The sequence below is a fragment of the Oratosquilla oratoria genome, chromosome 9 (assembly GCF_046742065.1).
Source record: "Oratosquilla oratoria isolate Oo_2021 chromosome 9, ASM4674206v1, whole genome shotgun sequence".
NCBI lineage: Eukaryota > Metazoa > Arthropoda > Malacostraca > Stomatopoda > Squillidae > Oratosquilla > Oratosquilla oratoria.
The window spans coordinates 11,873,841-11,893,563 of record NC_134785.1 but is presented as its reverse complement, the minus strand read 5'-3'; the positions used below and the strand labels follow the sequence as shown (position 1 = coordinate 11,893,563).

The window sequence follows — 19,723 nt, the reverse complement described above, 5'->3', positions numbered from 1 at the left end:
TTCATTGAACTGGCATGGATGTCTGCTATTAACAAGTAATGCCCTCAAAAGTAGAAAAGTCGTCTTTGGTTGGTCCACTATCATACATTATCATGCTAAATGTCATTATCAACCTTTCTCATTATCTATACCATCACTGCTCTCGTTGTCCCTTTTCTCTGTTGTCTTCTTCCAGTATGTCGATGTTGATTTTATCATCATCTTGTGGTAAAAAAAAAATAATAATAAAATAAATGAAAAAAAAAGGATAGCTGGAATCATCAAAGGCTATCGGTGGTTTTGGTCTAGGTGACACTAGGCGAGTTTTATTGGTCAGTATTGACAAAGATTTGGCACACACTGTGTAGTGCATGAGCATTTTTGCAGTTGTGAAACTTGAGAGCACTCCTTGAGAGGCACATTGCCTTCTCTACCGTGCTCCTCGTGGGCTCGTTACCGTCCCACTGGAAGGAGGACTTGTCGAGAGAGATGGATGAGTCTCTCAGCCATTTCCACTTGGTGGCATTGCCGTCATCAGCAAAGGCTCCTATCCATGACCAAGGAACCCCTGAGCAAAACAAAAGAAAGTGTAACGGCTGCCGTACAACTTAAACAATGGACTACTATTTTTCGCTACTTATTGTGACTTCCTTTGACAAAAATAAACCTCTCACGTGATCCCAGTGCCAGATAACCTTTTTGTTATGTGTCCAGAAACTGAGTGATTAATCGATAAAGATTAATTCAATGAAACTTTAGGACGCAATGTAAAGATTATTACTGAACTCTAGAACAATGTTCAAAAAACTCTTTTCCAATAGCAAATGAACAACAGTTGGTGAAATTGAAATTTCCTCCAGCAATATACCGCGAAGAGGTGTACATTATCAGAGATAGAACCATGCAAATCATCTCTAAACATGGAATTACACATCATATCGACTGTGACACCCTCCCATGTTCGCGGTGACTCGAAATTACTTACCTTCATCACTCTTTTTCATGAACTCCAGGAAGGCCGGAATGTCAGAGGGCACTGCCAGATCTCCGTCCATGTTAAGAGCTTTAGCTTTGGCCTTGCAGTTTTCACGAGCTTTTTCCCACGACATCAACACGTCGGAGACCACAAATAAGCAGTCATTCTTAACGAGTTGGTAGGGCGATGGGCACTCCCAATCTGAAAACACGATACCAGCTGAAGGATTTACACTTTCTGACCAGTGTTTTGATACATGTTTGTAGGCAACCTTTACGTGAAGTGCAAAAACACACCTTCTTGAGTTCGATCCCTGTCCAGGGCTGGAGAGCATCGTAGCCCTACTGCAAACCCACACACCGCACTGATGGACAAGGAGTTGTGTACGTATGTGTGTGTTTGTGTTTCTGTATGCCTGTGTGATTCACCATGGTCTTAGACCACGTGTTGGACTCGTGATCAACAGCTATTTCCCTCCCGGAAAAGAGCTCAGAACTCATATATGACAAATCTATGGGTAATGCTGTGACCTTACACCCACACACACAACTTCCCCCCACAAGAGTTGGAGTAACGACTCGCAGCGGCGTCAAGGCTGAATTTATTTCAGCCCTAGGCGGAATTCGAACCCGGACCGCCGTAGTGGCGGCCGGGAACTCTACCAACTGTGTGTGTGTGTGTGTGTGTGTGTGTGTGTGTGTGTGTGTGTGTGTGTGTGTGTGTGTGTGTGTGTGTGTGTGTGTGTGTGTGTGTGTGTGTGTGTGTGTGTGTGTGTGTGTGTGTGTGTGTGTGTGTGTGTGTGTGTGTGTGTGTGCACCCATAAGGTCACAACATCACCCCCCTGATATCCATCCCTCTGAATCCACTCTCTCCTCCGAGAGGCTCATGATCCACCTGGCCAGAATGCCACCATCTAACCCTTCTAAGTTACTAGAAGAGGCTGGATGACTGCATCGCAGACACCTGTCCAGGATGCAACACTTCACCCCATACCACACAACACATTATAGAAGACTGCATTGTACACAATCATGCACGCCAACAGTAAAACATAAACTCCATAAGTGATTTGTGGAAAAACCCCGTTCCAGCCGTGGCGTTCCTCAGGGAGGCGGGACTACTCGGCCGGACAGTCTAGGGAAAGACGACAACAACAACAGCAACCCATAATTGGGACCATTTTTGAGCTCTGATTTCTCGTCCGGGAGAGTAATAGTCGTCGATTCCAATTCAACAAGTGATCTAAAACCAAAAACAAGCACAAGCACACACACACACACACACACACACACACACACACACACACACACACACACACACACACACACACACACACACACACACACACACACACACACACACACACACACACACACACACACACTTGGTTTTAGGACGTCGTATTGAAAGGACGTCCCCATTTCAACAGTGTCAACGAAATTAACGAAATCAACAGACAATGATATACCTAATAAGAGATTAGAGGGAATACTGGGTCCCGTCAACTGAAGGATTGAGAAGGTGGTTTAATGTAATGTTAAAAGAAAGAATACAAGAATTCGAAAAGTAAGTGAACAGAGATAGTAGTAGCTAATTTGGTACCAACACTGACCAGGAACACGTTGATTGAAACAGAATTGTCAAAGAGAAAACCACAATGAAGGAATTACTGATGACAGTGGTGGAGGACATGGCAAGGGCAAAGAGTCCACTAAACAATGAAAAACTCAAGGGGAACGATTAGATGCGACCAAAAGAAAATCAAAAGAGAGACTTTGACAGGATGAAACGTGATTATGGAAAGAGATAATCTGGTGCACAGTGTGGAAAGGGTAATGAGAAAGCTAAAGAAAGAAAAAAAATATGTGAATTCAAACAAGAGTAGATAATGTGGACAAAAACAATTGAGGAGGGATTTGTCCAATTTAATAAGACTGTAATATCAAACGAGTGAGCAAAAGGAGGACATCATGAAAAAATAAATACAAAGGTATTTCAAAGGAAAGAAATGCTGAGAAGATAGTAGACAAAATGGTATGTATTATTGTGGTTGGATGGAAGAACAGGACGAGAAGTAAAAGAAAGGCAGGAAGCGAAGAAATTTGTAAGAGTAATTACAAATAAAGAGGAAGCCATACATGAAGTAATAGAAGAAGTATTTAGGTTAGGTAGATATGCACATGGAGGTCCACAGCCAATGAGAATAAAGTTTAAATCACAATGAATGGGATAACGAATAAGGCACGGGAAGTAGAAAGCAAAGACAAGTTCAAGAATGCTTGGGTAAGGAAGGACACAACAGAAAACGAGAGGGAATGAGAAAACGTGTTGAAGAAAACAAAAGGAGAGAAACGAGAAGAGGACAGAGCCTTTGCTGAAGAGGGATCGATTGAAAGATGAGGAAGTGGTATCGGAAAAAGATCCAGAGGATTTTTTTTTTTTTTTTCGTTCTTCTGCTGTTACCTTTTCTGACTTGGGCGGCTTGCAAAGTTTCGTTGAGGCTTTTATTCAAAGCTTGATAGCCATCCTCCAGCTTCGACACTCGTGATGTCACATTCTCCAGGTCTGTAATATCAGATCTTGATGAATTACAATCTCCATAATTGTGTGTGTGTGTGTGTGTGTGTGTGTGTGTGTGTGTGTGTGTGTGTGTGTGTGTGTGTGTGTGTGTGTGTGTGTGTGTGTGTGTGTGTGTGTGTCTTTATATTTGTTTGTGTGTGTCTTTATATTTCTTGTTTATATATGTAATAATAGGAACATGTCTGTACCATCATAGCATTTTGTTGTTTACCTGTTGTTGTTGTTGTTGTGGTTGTTGTTGTTGGTACGAGTGTGTTGTATATTTTCCTCCATGTTTGAGTTTTCTCTTTGTGTGCCCACATGTGTTCAATAACAGTAGAGTTTTATGTCGTACTAACATATATAAAGGATTACAAAAGAAGAACATACCGACAGGAGACCTTTAGCTCCATAACTAGGTTGGATTCGAGAAAAAAATTAATAAATATATAAATAGATAGGCAAATAGATAAGATAGATAACGATGAATAATAAACAGAAAAATAGAAATAATATATAATGAATAATGAATAAATAGATAATAAGAATAAACATAAATAAATAAATTAATCAAATAAATAGATAATGATAGATAATAAGCAAACAGAAAAATAAAAATAATCTATAATAAGTAATAAGTAGAGAGATAATAAAGATAAACAGATAAACAATAGAGAAATAGATTATAATAAATAGATGAATTAAGATAAAATAAATGGAAGCCATTACAGCATATTGTTTAGGTGTTTCGAACTGGACAGCACTGCACTGCTTCTGCATGAAGTTTATTCCATTCATTTACTACACAGCTGGCGAAGTTGTCTCTACCCACTTCCAAATTAAATCTACTTCCTGACAGTCTGAGGCCATTATTTCTTTATTTCTTTTTATCTGTGTAAATTTTGCCCCTTTCGAAATGAGCAGTCCTTATCCTCCTAGTATCCCACGTGACGCCAAGCCACTTTATTCAGCACCGTGATATCCCTTTACATAAGAACATAAGAATGGAGGAGACTGCAAGAGACCATAAGGCTTACACAAGGCAGTTCCATGTCCATTACCACTTGTCATCCCTATCCATAAAGTTATCTAACCTTCTTTGAAAACAACCGATAGTTTCAGCGCTCACTAACTACATGATTACTAAGTCTACTCCATTTTTAAACACTCTAATGGTAAACCAGTTCTTCCCTATTTTCTTCTTAAATCTACATTTCTCCAATCTAAATCCATTACTATGTGTACTGCTCTGCTGTCTTAATATGATGACCTTGCCTGCACCATCGTTGTTAATGCCCGTGACCCATTTGAATACCTCCCTTCAGCAGGGAAGGGGCTCACTTAATATTTGGATTACTTTATTATGTATGTGAGTTGTACATGAGAGAGGCCAAGCGCAGAGTATGGGATCCAATGTATCTAACGTTTCACCCAGCAGAGCTTCTTCAGAAATAACATCGTGGACAAACATCTGACTTCTTATATAACCCGAGCTTGCGGGGAAAAACGAACATGAAACTGGTGTAAACACAATTTGCGTAAATTGCTTGTTACTTTGTTATCAAATTTGCTAAAGGTTTATCTATTGTAAAAAATCCATTGTTTTGATTTATATTATCAATGAGAGATATAAAATCAGATTCAAATCATCTACATTTCATAGTATGCAGTCGTTGCTGCTTTTACTCGTGTGAGTTCTATGATGGCTATGTTACCCAGTAAACAAAATGCTATTCGGAACGAATCTGATACACGATCAGTTTATTGCAAATTTTGTCCAGCCACTTTACCTGCCATTGCCACCGAATGAGCAGCCACCTTTTCTGTGTTTTTCGCCACGCTTCTCTCCATCTCAGCAAGACGGGTTTCCAAGCTTACTAGTTTCACCGACAACTTGTCTGATGAGGCCTTGATCTTCTCTGCGAAATAAATGATATGCGATGAATGAATCTTTGTATCATAAACCCTCAAAACACGCATCTGTTCATTCAAAGGAATACATTTATACAAATATACATACATAAACATACAAACACTCACTCTTTCTCTCTCTCTCTCTCTCTCTCTCTCTTTCTCACACACACACACACACACACACACACACACACACACACACACACACACACACACACACACACACACACACACACACACACACACACACACACACAAAACAACAACAACAACAACAACAACAACAACAACAACAACAGATGTACGATCACCTTGTCCGGCAATTTGAGATATAATACCGCGGTAATTGTTACAATTTAGCTGATCCCATTTACTCTTCCAGATAGGGATGAGCAGCGCCCTTTTTTTCCAATTAAAGGAAATGGGACCGCAACTTAAGGGTCATGGACCAAGCCCCGGCTTTCAGAAACTCCGCGCTGACGTTGCGGATGCCAGCCGCCCTTTTGCCCCTCAGCTTTATCACACCTTATCTAACCTCATTCAGAAAGGGCAAAGTTAGTGGATTGGCAGACGTCACAAGAATATAATTCTATGGTCGGTCCCGAAGAACTCTATGTTACTCCAATAGATACTACACTTGTTTTATATTCACAGCCATATATATATATATATATATATATATATATGTATGTATTTTGTTTTATTTTATTTGGTCCCAATATTTAATTTCAACTGTAGATTATTTAATATTGTAAAGAGGAATGCTTTGTACATGTGATTTACAAAAGCGGAGCATGCCGACAGGAGACCTTTTGGTCCATATCTAGGTTGGATGCGAAAAAAAATCATCATAATAATAATAAAATAATAAATAAAAACTATAATATGTAAATAACAAATAAAATACATAAATAGATGCATAGGTATAGTTAAATAATAAACAAACTGGTAAATAGTAAATAATAATAAATTAACATATAACTAATAATAAATGAAAATCAGACAGACAAATGATAACAAAACAAAAACAAATAATATAAAATAAATTATAATCATTACAGCATCTTGCTTAGGTGTTTATCTTAATGATTCTTAAAGCTTCGAACTGAACTACATTGCACTACCTGTGCAGGAACTTTATTCCATTCATTAACTACACGGTTGGCAAAGTTGTTTCTACCTACTTCCAAATTAAATATATTTCCGGACAGTTTGAGACCGTTGTTTCTTGTCTGATTCTCATTCAATGTGAAAATTTTGTCACTTGATGTTGTCAATTCCCTTTAAAATCTTAAAGACCTGTATCAAGTCACTTCTGAGTCTACGTTTTTTTAGGGAAAACAGATTCATATGTTTTAGTCGATTTTCGTATGATTTATTTTTGATATTTGGAATCAGTTTTGTGGCTCGCCGTTGTACTTTTTCCAGTCTGTCAATGTCTTTAATGAGAGTGTGAACCTTTCCCAGGTTTACCACTTTGACAATTTATAATTGAGTTCACAATCTTGTAACCATTATACCCCCTGAAGACGATTCCTGGGTGGGAATCGAAACGTCGGGAAAATAAACCCTTCATTTGAGTCTGGTGTTTACAGTTTTCCAATACTGTATGGATTCCAGACTCCAAATCTTCACTTACATTGAACAACTAACATATGTATATGTATATGTACAGTACATACATATCTTTACATATATGTATGTGTAGAAAAATATATTACATTACTCAATCCTGGTCACCACTCAAGAGTCAAGTATAGTATAAGAGTACTTACGATCAACGTCATCTGAAGTCAGTTTGTTCTGTGGAATTTTATCTAGCAAAGCCATGGTCGTTTCAAATTGAGTCTTGAACAGCTGCCCCGCGTGAAACGTTTCCTGCATTTCTGATCATAGCAAACAATGTTAGGAAGTAATTTCTCTGAGAATTATTTAAATACATATCACGAGGAAACATAATTGATGATCATCATATACACTGTGATAACAGAGAATTTTACAACGAAAATTCATTATACTTATTTGAGTCAGTCTATGTTGTTTACTTGGGTTCTTAAGACATATAATAGTAGTATGTGTCCCCAGATATCTTTGCCATTAGACTGAACAAAAATGTAAATATACTTGTCTTTAAGTCCTTAATGTCTTCTTGGATTTCCTTGATATGTGATCCAGCCACTTTGATTTCCGTCTCCATCGTTGAGATTCGACTTTCTGCATTAAAAGCCAAGGAAATCTCTCTCAACACTGATCTCAAGTCATCAATAAGTTCAACAGTAGGACCGAAGTCAGCGTGCTGGGTCTCGAAGGCTGTAGCCCAAGTCCCCCGGAGCAACGACGCAACCTAAGTAAGAGACATTCCCTATGGTCAATCGGAAAGCGTTGAAGGTGGGGGTGTTCTGTCAACGTGGAAGCTCAAATTGATATTCATTTTAACATGAACTGTGATAATACAAACCACGATAAGAACTATCCTTTGGTCCATACTGGCTTAGTGACCTAAGCAAGCCCAGCAAAACTAGAGAGGACTCTGCAAAGCAAAAAGATCAGCCTTAGATAAACAAGAGAAATACAAAGCTACTTGACCAATAAATAAGGTAACGAAGAACAACTTGCATAGACGAAAAGAATTGGATTCAGGGTTGGAATCAGAATTTAAATCTAATATACAGTTAATGTACATAATTGAAATGAATCAGACTTTTTCGGGCATATATGATTTTCCTTTCCTACTTATAAACCAACAAGAAATAAAGAGGGTCATACAAATTAGATGATACCATGTTCGCATATATTATTTAGTTTCCATTGAAATTTTAATCAATCAGTCAGTCACCTTGATCTCTTTATATGTAGTACATAAATAAATTCATGTCTACATACATGTCTATGTACACATCTACAAACGTATGCATATAGATATATCTATGTATTGTAGATATAGTCGTATATATGTCTACCTCCTACATTTTTATCCTACGGTATATTTAAACAGTACTTTTATGCTGATGACACTATATATGTTTCTACTCCATTCTTCAGTCCGAACTCTATTATTCTGGATGGATTGCATCAGAATTGACATCAGATTTTTCTATCATAATTGATTGGGTTGAAGAAAACCCAGTGTCTTTTAGCGCCGCATTTGACAATCTTCTAGATCTAATCCCTTTTTCTTCAGCATTATGCATTTTCTTTTCTTTCTTTCTTTTTTTTTTTGACGTTCAAGTCTCGCCCCGCCCTTTGCCAGCAAACTCATCTGGAAAATTAATATATCACCTCGATTTATGAACACTACCCAGCATGAGGACACAGGGTGGGCCAGAAGCCTGGGAAAAATGGAAACCTGATACTAATTTATGAGCATTTTCCAGCTTACTGGTGAGCTTTCCCGTGTTACCGTTTAAGTTGTGATTGAATACCGCCCATCAGTGGCATCAGTGTTACTCCCTTAAGAAGACTCAGTTGAGCCGAAATCCAGATAAGAGATTATGGATGCCTACGGATAAGTTCTACAGAGCTTAGACCTTCCACTAGGGCAAACAGAACTAAACAAACAATCTACAAGAAAATAATCAACGCAAAAAGTAACATCACCTTCAACAAAACGTATATATCAATTATGTACATATATAAATGCATATATCAACTACGGCTGAATGTATATGCATCAATGTATACATAAACATATACAATGTATATATAAATGTATATACTCGTATCATCTATTAATGAGATTATTTGTCATGCACAGCCCTCAAAATTTCCTAACTCCAACAACTCAGCTGCTGAGCCTACACCGGAGACTAAATAGCTCTGGTATGGTGTACACATCTCACGTTTGGGCCAACTTCCCTAACTCAGTGTTTTCCAGTAGAATCCAAAATTTTCTCATTTTTCTCCTCTTATAAAGTCTTCAGCCTCTCCTTATCTCTTTTCTGTCACTGCCTTCAGGGCAGTGGTTCTTAACCTTCTCCAGTGCCCTTAGTACCCCTTGATATCTCAGAACATTTCCTCGTGCCCCCATCCAATACAAATACAACGCAAATATATGAAAAGGATGAGTGACACAAACCTTCTTTGCTTTGTCATTGTAAATATACAGTACCATTGCACTGGGGATATCGTGTCTCGAACCCCCAGGGTTAAGGTATCGTACCCCTTGGGGGTACCTGAGGTACCCCAGGTTAAAAACCACTGCTTCAGGGCCTGCTCACCTGCGCTAAGCCTTTCCTCTTGATTGAACCACACAACGACATTAGATTTGCTTCAATGTTTCACCCCTTTCCTGTGCAGTTGACTTAAGTCGGCCAGTTAGTTCTGTCTTCCTTTCCTTCCACTGGGAGGAGACTCTGGATCCCCCCCTCCCCCCCCCCTCCACAACCCTCGACCTCTTGGACTCTTTCTGAAGGGAGACTCGAGAAACAAGTCCCGCCTCACTAGCACTCGATTTCAATTTAGTGTGATCGTCTTCCTCACAGTCTTCCCGGGACCGGCTTTTCGCGACTCTCTCAGACATGGATAAGAGGGCATTTATACGGTCTAACGGTTCGTCGAACGCGGTTCGACAGACACGTGTTTAAAGTGATGCGTGAACGTGTGAACGGGGTATTTGGTTGTCGAACACGTTGGTTAAACCCCAAATATCCCCGTTCACACGTTCACACATCACTTTAAAGACGTGTCTGTCGAACCGCGTTCGACGAACCGCCGTTAGACCGTGTGAACCCCCTCTAAACTGTACACAGGAAGCACGCAGACACCTTTTCCTAAATTTGGCAGACAACACGAACAAGGCCTTTGGTCTCTCAGTGCTTACGTTGATTGGCCAAAGGGGTGGCGTGGACAGCGGGTAGGTTGGATATGAAGAATTCCCTTCACTTGAGGATCAAACTCAAGAATGCGAGGAAGAGTCCTCAACTGGTGCTCACGGAGAGGAACTCGGCACTGCAGCGAGCGTGGCAAGTCCACACTATCTGAGATGCCCCCGGACAGGAAGTGCCTCCCACAAGTCATATCATTGACCTACACGTCATGGTAAACAACGTGGGTTTTTACTGGTCTTGTGGCATATCTTCTTCTCCTTGTATGTAGGTGCGTGCGTGTGTGGCTCACTATGGTTTTGGATTATGTGTTGGACTCGTGATCCACAGCTATTTCTCTCCCGGAAGAGAGCTCAGAGCTCATGTATGACCGTGTGTGTGTGTGTGTGTGTGTGTGTGTGTGTGTGTGTGTGTGTGTGTGTGTGTGTGTGTGTGTGTGTGTGTGTGTGTGTGTGTGTGTGTGTGTGTGTGTGTGTGTGTGTGTGTGTGTGTGTGTGTGTGTGTGTGTGTGTGTGTGTGTGTGTGTGTGTGTGTATGCGCGCGTGTGTGTATGTGATTCACCATGGTCTCGGATCACGTATTAGACTCGTGATCGACAGCTACTACCCTCCCCGATGAGAGCTCAGAGCTCATGTATGACCGATTTATAGGTAATGCTGTGACATTACACGCACACACACACCCAACTCCCCGCCCACGAGAGTTGGAGTAACGCCTCACAGAGCAGTGATACTGAAATTCTTTCAGCCCTGGGCGGGATTCGACCTCGGACCACTGTAGCAGCGATTGCGAATGCTACCACTGCGTCGTCGAGTCGTGTGTGTGTGTGTGTGTGTGTGTGTGTGTGTGTGTGTGTGTGTGTGTGTGTGTGTGTGTGTGTGTGTGTGTGTGTGTGTGTGTGTGTGTGTGTGTGTGTGTGTGTGCGTGTGTGTGTGTGTGTGTGTGTGTACGTATTGCGATACATTTCTTAAGATACAAACGATGAAGAGTCACAGATAACTCTAATCAATGATAAACTCTTGGGTCCTTTTAGTGCGTATTGGGGACCGTGCGGATGAGGTCGGAATTTTCGACGAATCTGTCTCACTTACAAACAAAATATTGTACACAATGAGATCTCGGCTGCTTCTGGTAAGACACTTCGACAGCCATCTAGACTCTTCCCCCAATGTGTCGTGTAAACAGGGGACTTTTTGTCACGACGTGTAATCCATGGACTGTTTTGTTTACCGAGTGATTTTGCTTCAAGTGTCTTGTCATGTTCTGTTTGAAACCTGTTTCGGAAACACTTTTGGTGAGATGAACTGTTCTTACACAAGAATGAGTTGTTAGAATGGGAAGTTAGACTCTGTGTTCTACTTTAGAGAAGAAATCATTTTTGCTAATCTCATATTGTTATCTTTTTTTTTTTTAAACAATATCGAATGAGACGCTCTATGAGACATTCGTGATATGAAAAAGTGGTAATAAGTTTTCTATATCAGTCCCCATTAAACCCGACGTAATACTGATACGAAACTAAATGGCAATACTCAAGTGGAAATTACAAAATAGAAATTATATCTGGAAACCCTGGCCTCGTTGGCGGGACTAGACAACGTTGATCTTTGATGCCTTGGCGGAAATAGCCAAAAGGCACGGAAAAGTGCCACCAAGGACGGAAGTGGCGGCTGGTGATGCAAATGTTCCGGAACCCATATGACCTTGAGTGACACCGGGAGGTGTGTGTGTGTGTGTGGGGGGGGGTTGAATAAAATCTCCCGGCGGTAGCCAGAATGAAATTTAAAAAGCGCCACATAGTACGTGAGTTGGGAGTAAAGATGTATATATATATGTGTGTGTGTGTGTGTGTGTGTGTGTGTGTGTGTGTGTGTGTGTGTGTGTGTGTGTGTGTGTGTGTGTGTGTGTGTGTGTGTGTGTGTGTGTGTGTGTGTGTGTGTGTGTGTGTGTGTGTGTGTGTGTGTGTGTGTGTGTGTGTGTGTGTGTGTGTGTGTGTGTGTGTGTGTGTGTGTGTGTGTGTGTGTGTGTGTGTGTGTGTGTGTGTGTGTGTGTGTGTGTGTGTGTGTGTGTGTGTGTGTGTGTGTGTGTGTGTGTGTGTGTGTGTTGTGTGTGTATTCACTCTGACACAATATCATTGATTTGGCATTTTAGATAATACAAATTTGATTAGTGACGGTTTGAAACCAGGAACTGCCAAGACAAGCCAAAAAAGGGGGCTGCAAATAACTGATCATTAACGAACGAAATATGAAAATTACGAAAGAGGCGGAGGTAGGGGAGCGAGTTGGATGGAACATCCCTTATCATTGCGAGTTCTAGGAGCTCAGTAATGTCCTGACTTCTGTTATGATAATGTGATTAAGTATTTTCGGAGACAGAGCTAGCAACAGTCACAACAGTACGTGGGTAGAGACGATGAAGATGCGATGGAAAGATTTATTGCTATTAAAGCACCGTTTCTCAACCTTCTTACCCTTGCGCAAGCTTTAAAATAAATTGCATGTCTCAAGGAACCCCTGCGCAAAAAATAAATAAATAAATAAATAAATAGATAAATAAATAAATAGATAAATAAATAAATAAATAAATGAATAAATAAATAAAAATATATACCATATCTTTCTCATTTTATTTTCATCGTAATAATAGGTTAGATAGGATGGTGTCTATATTACATTATTACAATAACCAAGAATATGTCGTGCGTGTTTAATTATATTACGTATATGAAATGAAATAAAAAAAGATAAAAAAGTGCATTAGCTTATCTCACTTGTTCTCGCGGAACCCTTAGGGACCTTTTGCGGAACCTTAGGGTTCCGGGGAACCTTGGTTGAGAAACGCTGCTTTAAAGTTTCGACTTCAAAAAGTTAACATGAAAAAGAACTTTGGTAAGGTTATCTACCGGATTCCCCCCCCCCCTCCCTCGGGTTACCTGCCTAAGGTAACCTCCCAGAAGAACAAAGGATGTGTACAAATTGCATTTCAAGTCTTTTGATGTCAGCTTTCTGAAGAAACCTTCATTGGTCGAAGCATTAAACCAATCGTGTTCCAACACATCCTCGCTAGTTCTTGTTCTACCAACGGCATCGTCTGTCTTTACCAGAGCCTTTACACGCCTAAGGGCTCCCCCAGGGGCAAAGTCCCCCCCGGGGGGCAAAGTTTTCATTGACGCCCCCTCCTCCCCTTCCCCCATCACCACTCCCCATTTCCACCATTCCTTAGATCCTGTTTTAGCTTTTGGCTCACGAAATAATTAAACAGATTTTAAAAATTGTATTTAATGTCCCTATTTCAGAAAGGATAAGGGAAACATGTTTCATATTCTGTTGACTCTAACGCAAAATTCATTATCATCATCATCATTATCATCATATCATCACTATTATTATTGTTATCATTATTATTATCATTATTATCATTATTATTATCATTATTATCATTATTATTGTTATCATTATTATCATTATTATCGCTATTAATTATTATTATTATTATTATTATTAATTATTATTATTATTATCATTATTATCATTATTATTATTATTATTATTATTATTATTATTATTATCATTATTATTATTATTATTATTATTATAATTACTATCGTCGTCGTCGTCGTCGTCGTCGTCATTATTTACGTTATTATTGTAGTTATTATTTTCATTATTGTTATAATTATTACTACTAATATCAGAATTATTGATACTACTAAAGTAAATACTAATATCATTAGTATTATCATCATCGTCAGTGCATTATTACGCTCTAACCGTTGTTGACTTCTCCTCAGGGCCCGCTGCTGTTGCTACTGCTCGGGGTGCCTGCGGGAAGCAGCAATATTCCCGGCTACGAGACCTTTGTCAGTCTACTTCATCGGATCGAGTCGAAGGTCGAGCAGATGCACTCGTCCCTGTCGACCTCTGAGCGCCTCGTGGCTTTGGAGCACATCGTGGCGTCCAGCGGAGAGAAGATCAAGGAACTGACGAAGAAGGAGGAGTTGCACAAGGAGAGGATCTCACAGCTGGAGGGGAAGCTGAGCGAGCTGGAGGCCGTCGTGGAGCAGCACAACGACTACCGGGCCATCGCCGAGCGAATGAACAACATCGAGAAGGACCTCGGCCAGTCGCTGCGACAGCAGGGCGAAGGCGACGACGACGTCAACGTCAAGACAAAGATCCGGCAAGACCTGGAGGCGCTGGTCGAGCAAGTTCGGAAATTGGATCGAGAGCAGGTTCGGAAAGAGGACCTCGAGTTGGTGCAGGGAATCGTCCACGAAACCGGAAAAGGTAAAGGCTGAGCGAAAAGGAAAGTTAGATCATCACGTTCTCATTGTGATCTGACAGCGAGATACAGCACAAAGTTGACTGGGTAGCGACGGAAGGGCAGTCCGATAGGAGACACTTGTGGCAAATTGATAGATAGAGGGATGAATAGATCAATAAGTGAATCCGGAATACATAGATGAATCATGACAACTGTTGCCTCCAGTTTCATTAACTGGAAACTGTGTGTGTGTGTGTGTGTGTGTGTGTGTGTGTGTGTGTGTGTGTGTGTGTGTGTGTGTGTGTGTGTGTGTGTGTGTGTGTGTGTGTGTGTGTGTGTGTGTGTGTGTGTGTGTGTGTGTGTGTGTGTGTGTGTGTGTGTGTGTGTGTGTGTGTGTGTGTGTGTGTGTGTGTGTGTAAAGTAATATATAAGAATAACACATTTATTGAGTTAACAAAGATACAGAGATGCATTGACAATATTCAGTTCGTGTTGATTTTAGAACTAGTCCAATATGAGTACATAATGTGCAGGGAGTCCACAGATGATGGTTTGTTTGTTTGCTGTGACTGAGTGTTGGGGGGCCATACCAGTGTTGATAATGTCGAAGGTTGTTTCTCAGTTACTTGAGTGAGATTTAGCTGGTGTATAATTCCACTGATGTTCAAGCGATAGAAACCCCGCATACAATCACCTATACAGCTGGAAATCTCGCAGGTAGGGTGTAGGCAGTTTTTACAATGTGATTCTAGGGCAGTTGTGCCACGTGGAAGGTGATGCACAGACGATGACAGATGCAGCCTGGTGGGACTGTAGACAGAATATTTGACCTTACCCAGAAGATCTAAATCCCTTGGAAACGTCAGCACTTAGATAAGATGGAGTCAGGTCAGCACGACAAAACAGTGCTACTTCCCACCTCTGCGAATTGCCCTGGGTGGTGAAATGAAGCAGGGTTAACACAAAAACACAAAGTTAATAATGTTGTACACTTAGGAGACACTTTGCCATGCCTCAGTTATTGCCATCGTGCCGTAGCCTGCGGTAAATACTATCTAAGTCAGTTACTCTATCTTGTTGGTTACTGAATTTAGTGGATAACCACATCCTCTTTTCAATTTGTATGATTTAGTGGGCCGGTATCAGTACATAGGAGGACTGCACATTACGTCACTATAACAAAATTAGGTTATGTTCTTTAAGTATAGCGGAGTGAGGTCAACAGGCTGGCCTCAGGCTGCTACAAAGCGCCTTCTCACACCGAAGGCAGGAGGTCACGGACACGCGTCTATACCCCATGGCTACCCGACTCGGTGTGAGTTTGTGTGTGTGCGTGCGTGTGTGTCCGTGTGGTTGAATGACTGCTCATATATTGTACATGCATCGGTTATATTCACTCGTATGCTCTCTGTCCTCAGTCCATCTGCAACTAACCATCTGCTTTCATTTCAGACGTGTCATCTCTCACGGCCTATGTGACGGAGCTCCAGAAGAACTGCAGTTGTCTGAACAACCTCGCCAGCCAGGGAAGGCAGACTGCTGGAATGAGTCAAAGGCAGACTGACTTGGAGACTCTGGATAAGGGCAAGCATGTTGTTTTGCAATGATTATATAAGTAATCAAAGACAATCACCCAAGCATTCTGATTTTATGAAGCTATAATTACCAGGTAGGAGATATCGACTGCATGATAATTTGAATGTGGTCAACATTTTAGAAACTTCCGTGACACCCCTATGGACCAGGGTCACAAGTATTCTTTTATAATTGGAGATTACTTTCCACTCAAAAATTAATGTTGATCACTTCTACTATTCCTCTGTTTTGCTGCACTCCTTAGATATCCCCCTTTCCGTCTCCATGACCCCACCTCTTCAGCGCGCGCGAGCATCCCTAAGAATAGAGCCCTTGTTATTGTCGACGAAACACGAGATACTATGTCGTGGCTACGATCCAAGCTGACCAATCTTGTGCACTGCAGAGGATGCCGAGTTTGTGGAGGCGAGGGCGAGAGACGAAACGACCATGGATGTGGCTAACATTCAGGCGACCTTTGTTACTGTCATGGACACTCTCCAGAACCTCACCGGACAAATCCTCCAGGTGCAGCAGGCAGGTATGCATTAGCCAAAAATATTACCAAATGAGATGACATAGAGGTGAGATCTTTTCGGCAGTTATTTCTGAAGTTTTAGTGTCAAGACTAGGTTACAGTGAATGGGCGAAAACTATTCATGGTATGGGCCTATATCTAAGATCCCCAGCCAATACTCTTTCTTCCGTGAGTATAATCAATTGGTAATATCTTTCAGTGAAATGCCCAGCCCCGTATAAGATGGTGGGCGGCACCTGCATCTGGGTCGAACTCAAATACTCAATGAACTGGACCAGTGCCCGGCATTTTTGCGAGGACATGGCGAAAACCAACGGTGGTGTCGGGGACCTGGCCGTGCCTCTGGACATCTCCGCCTTCAAGGACTACATGACACACATCGACACAGGTGAATGTTGTGACATGGTGAGGAACACTGTCTGTACAGATCCGAGGGCGTGGACGGAACGCTGGTGATAAAATATTTTCTTTTCTTTTCTTTTCTTTCTTTCCCAAGACTACCTCTGGTTGGGGGCTTCTGACACCGAGACGGAAGGCTTCTGGAAGTGGATTTCTGGGGAAGCCCTTCCGGACGAGATCGTCTGGGCCCCGGGAGAGCCCGACGACAGCGTCAAGCAAAACTACCTGTGCGTCAATACCAAACCGGAAGCTTCCCTCAACGACTGCCGCAACGATGTGGATATCTCCTTCGTGTGCCAATACCACCTGACCTAGGGCGTTCTCGAACTCCTTGCGTATCTCGCTCTTATGTGTTGCCGTTTTTCGCCTCCTGGGGTTTCTGCCAACACCCAAGTATCCACCACTAACTCCTACTAGATTTTTGTCTGTAGCCCCATTTGTGATACTGTGCCCACTCCCCGACTTCCTTCCCCACAAAAGGACACAAAGGCCTTAGTTTGAGAATTACTTCTCCCACTCAGGAGAGCTTTTAGTCTAGAGGCCCCTAGTCGACCAGGATTCGCCTGTTCGAGACTCTATTGAAATGGTCTCGAGCAACAAAAGAACACGAACGAGATCAAGAAGGACAACTGTACAGCCGTGACCCCCTTACCCCTACTCGCACCTCCTTTCCGTGTGAAGGGAACCTGGGGCGAAGGAGCAACTTTAAATGTAACTGTTTCGTTACGACGATAACGTATGAGTTAGTCCAGGGACTGAACACGGGTCTCCGCCGATCGAGACCCCTGTCTTGTCCCTTATCCGCGGCCCTCTAGCTAAACAAGATTGTTTGGCATTGGCTAGTCCAATATATATATATATATATATATATATATATATATATATATATATATATATATATATATATATATATACATATATATATATATATATATATATATATATATATATATATATATATGCATATGCACATATATACACACATATATACCATACATATTAGACAAAATACTGTAATACTTGTGAACTTGTTTTTGTCATTTCCTCTCTCTCTCTCTCTCTCTCTCTCTCTCTCTCTCTCTCTCTCTCTCTCTCTCTCTCTCTCTCTCTCTCTCTCTCTCTCTCTCTTTCTTTTCGTTTTAGCTTGACTTTCTTATAGACCGGACTGGAAGAGGAGAGGGGAGTAGATGTTTGTTAATAAAAATACCTGTCTCTTTGCTAACCAACGCTTTTTATCGTAAAGTTTATGTTTAGACATAAGCTCAGCTCAAGACATCTCTAATTCAGTGTTAAAGAATGAACTTTACGATTTAGTGAATAAAAATCAGTTCGATGAAACCAGAAAAGGAAATGAAAACATGAAGTCATTAGAGTGATATGTCATATGGTATGTTTGCAGCTGTCTTGATTGTAGCTTACAGTAAGAGCATTGGAATAAGAACAATTACTTCTTCATCTAAGTTGGTTTCATAGTCGTAGTATAATCTGAAACCATCCTTAGTTTCTAACAAAAATAGATTAGTCTCGAAGAAGCATTTCAGCAATTAAACTATCGTTTGAATTGATTTGTAATAAATGCTTTCATCACGCTGTGTATACTATTCAATTTAGTAGGACATGGGTCTATGAATGTAGCGAATACCGGTGCTTAGAATGTTATAATACTATCATCATGCTTAGAATATTATAATCAACATGTATTCTATTTGTTTATAAAAGTGAAATGTAGTTTCAGCATATTTGATAATCCTTAACACAAGTGATCTCTGCTGCGATCCCTGTCGACTACAGCCGCTTTCCCCACCGTCCATGTACACAAGTGACGGCTTCGGCCGCAGATAAGCGCCTCCTGATGTAAGCTCTCTCTCTCTCTCTCTCTCCCTCTGGAGCGGGAATGGAATCGGGCAGGGCAGGTGGCCAGAAATGAGGATGGGAGATGGAGCAAGTGCGGTACTGACTGGGCGCCGTGAGATGGGAAGCGTGGAAGAGGGAGAATAGACAGAAGGTGTAGAGACGAGATAGAAACGTTTGCAAGAGTGCCTCTTGTTTCCATTTGATTGGATTGCTCGTTGTGGACCTCAGAGCTTATCAATATCCTTTTGTAATGCATCATCCATAAATATAGTTGTATAATTGCACGACAAGGTTTTCAGAGTAATTGGTGTATTCTATAAGTATGTCAGGTGCCAGCACCGACCACTGAGGCACCCAGCTCATTACCACCTCCCAGATACTTTCTCTGATCATTGTTTCCATGTGCCTTTCATCCAGGATAATGTTCATCTTCTGGTGCCTCTCTTATTTTGATAATGATGTTTTATCTGGTACTTGTCATTTTCTTTATTCTACTCTAAATATCAACACGTTGCCTATTTATATCTCATTTCCATCATACTTACAACTCTACTGCAAAGATTCTAAAAGTTTTACCTCATTTCTTGGATCTGAATGTTAGGTTTTTTCTTTCTTTCTTTCTTTCTCTCTTTCTTTCTTTCTTTCTTTGCTATCAATCCTGCCCAATTAATTACTTCCTTTGAAAGTCCCCCAGAAGCTTTCGGGCGACATTGCTCTATCACTTAATGAGTCCTCTCTTTATTCTCCCCCATTGAATATCAACATGATGCTAGTTTACTCCTGCTTGTGTGTCTGTTTAGTCCTCAATATATCTCTAATAGGAAACATCATTGTTTTCTT

General features: G+C 41.0%; 2 protein-coding genes across 3 annotated transcripts; one reads left to right on the top strand and one right to left on the bottom strand.

Moving 5' to 3' along the window:
* Nucleotides 1-272: 272 nt before the first annotated feature.
* LOC143028198 (uncharacterized) lies at nt 273-10,406 on the bottom strand. Of its 2 annotated transcripts, XM_076189974.1 has the most exons (8): nt 10,248-10,405; nt 7,887-7,958; nt 7,553-7,772; nt 7,204-7,314; nt 5,305-5,433; nt 3,419-3,520; nt 965-1,156; nt 273-547 (listed from the first exon to the last, which is right to left on the bottom strand). In XM_076189974.1, the coding sequence occupies exons 2-8, from the start codon at nt 7,911-7,913 to the stop codon at nt 306-308; spliced, it is 1,023 nt and encodes a 340-aa protein (XP_076046089.1). In that variant the 5' UTR covers nt 7,914-7,958; nt 10,248-10,405; the 3' UTR covers nt 273-305. The 2 variants fall into 2 exon arrangements, with proteins under 2 accessions (XP_076046089.1, XP_076046090.1); XM_076189975.1 differs by lacking the exon at nt 5,305-5,433 and having other exon boundaries at nt 10,248-10,406.
* Nucleotides 10,407-11,236: 830 nt separating this feature from the next.
* On the top strand, nt 11,237-18,763 carry LOC143028196 (uncharacterized). The gene is made up of 6 exons (XM_076189973.1): nt 11,237-11,382; nt 14,045-14,540; nt 15,970-16,101; nt 16,499-16,633; nt 16,830-17,018; nt 17,127-18,763. The coding sequence occupies exons 1-6, from the start codon at nt 11,260-11,262 to the stop codon at nt 17,342-17,344; spliced, it is 1,293 nt and encodes a 430-aa protein (XP_076046088.1). The 5' UTR covers nt 11,237-11,259; the 3' UTR covers nt 17,345-18,763.
* Nucleotides 18,764-19,723: the final 960 nt, after the last annotated feature.

What these genes read in the sequence shown, in the direction of transcription:
- LOC143028196 (XM_076189973.1), top strand. Translation starts at nt 11,260, where the DNA reads ATGATAAACTCTTGGGTCCTTTTAGTGCGTATTGGGGACCGTGCGGAT. An exon ending in CGTCCACGAAACCGGAAAAG is followed by an intron (nt 14,541 to 15,969) that starts GTAAAGGCTGAG and finishes CTTTCATTTCAG; the next exon opens with ACGTGTCATCTCTCACGGCC. An exon ending in CTTGGAGACTCTGGATAAGG is followed by an intron (nt 16,102 to 16,498) that starts GCAAGCATGTTG and finishes TGTGCACTGCAG; the next exon opens with AGGATGCCGAGTTTGTGGAG.
- LOC143028198 (XM_076189974.1), bottom strand. Translation starts at nt 7,913, where the DNA reads ATGGACCAAAGGATAGTTCTTATCGTG. An exon ending in AAAGGATAGTTCTTATCGTG is followed by an intron (nt 7,773 to 7,886) that starts GTTTGTATTATC and finishes TCTCTTACTTAG; the next exon opens with GTTGCGTCGTTGCTCCGGGG. An exon ending in CATTAAGGACTTAAAGACAA is followed by an intron (nt 7,315 to 7,552) that starts GTATATTTACAT and finishes TGCTATGATCAG; the next exon opens with AAATGCAGGAAACGTTTCAC.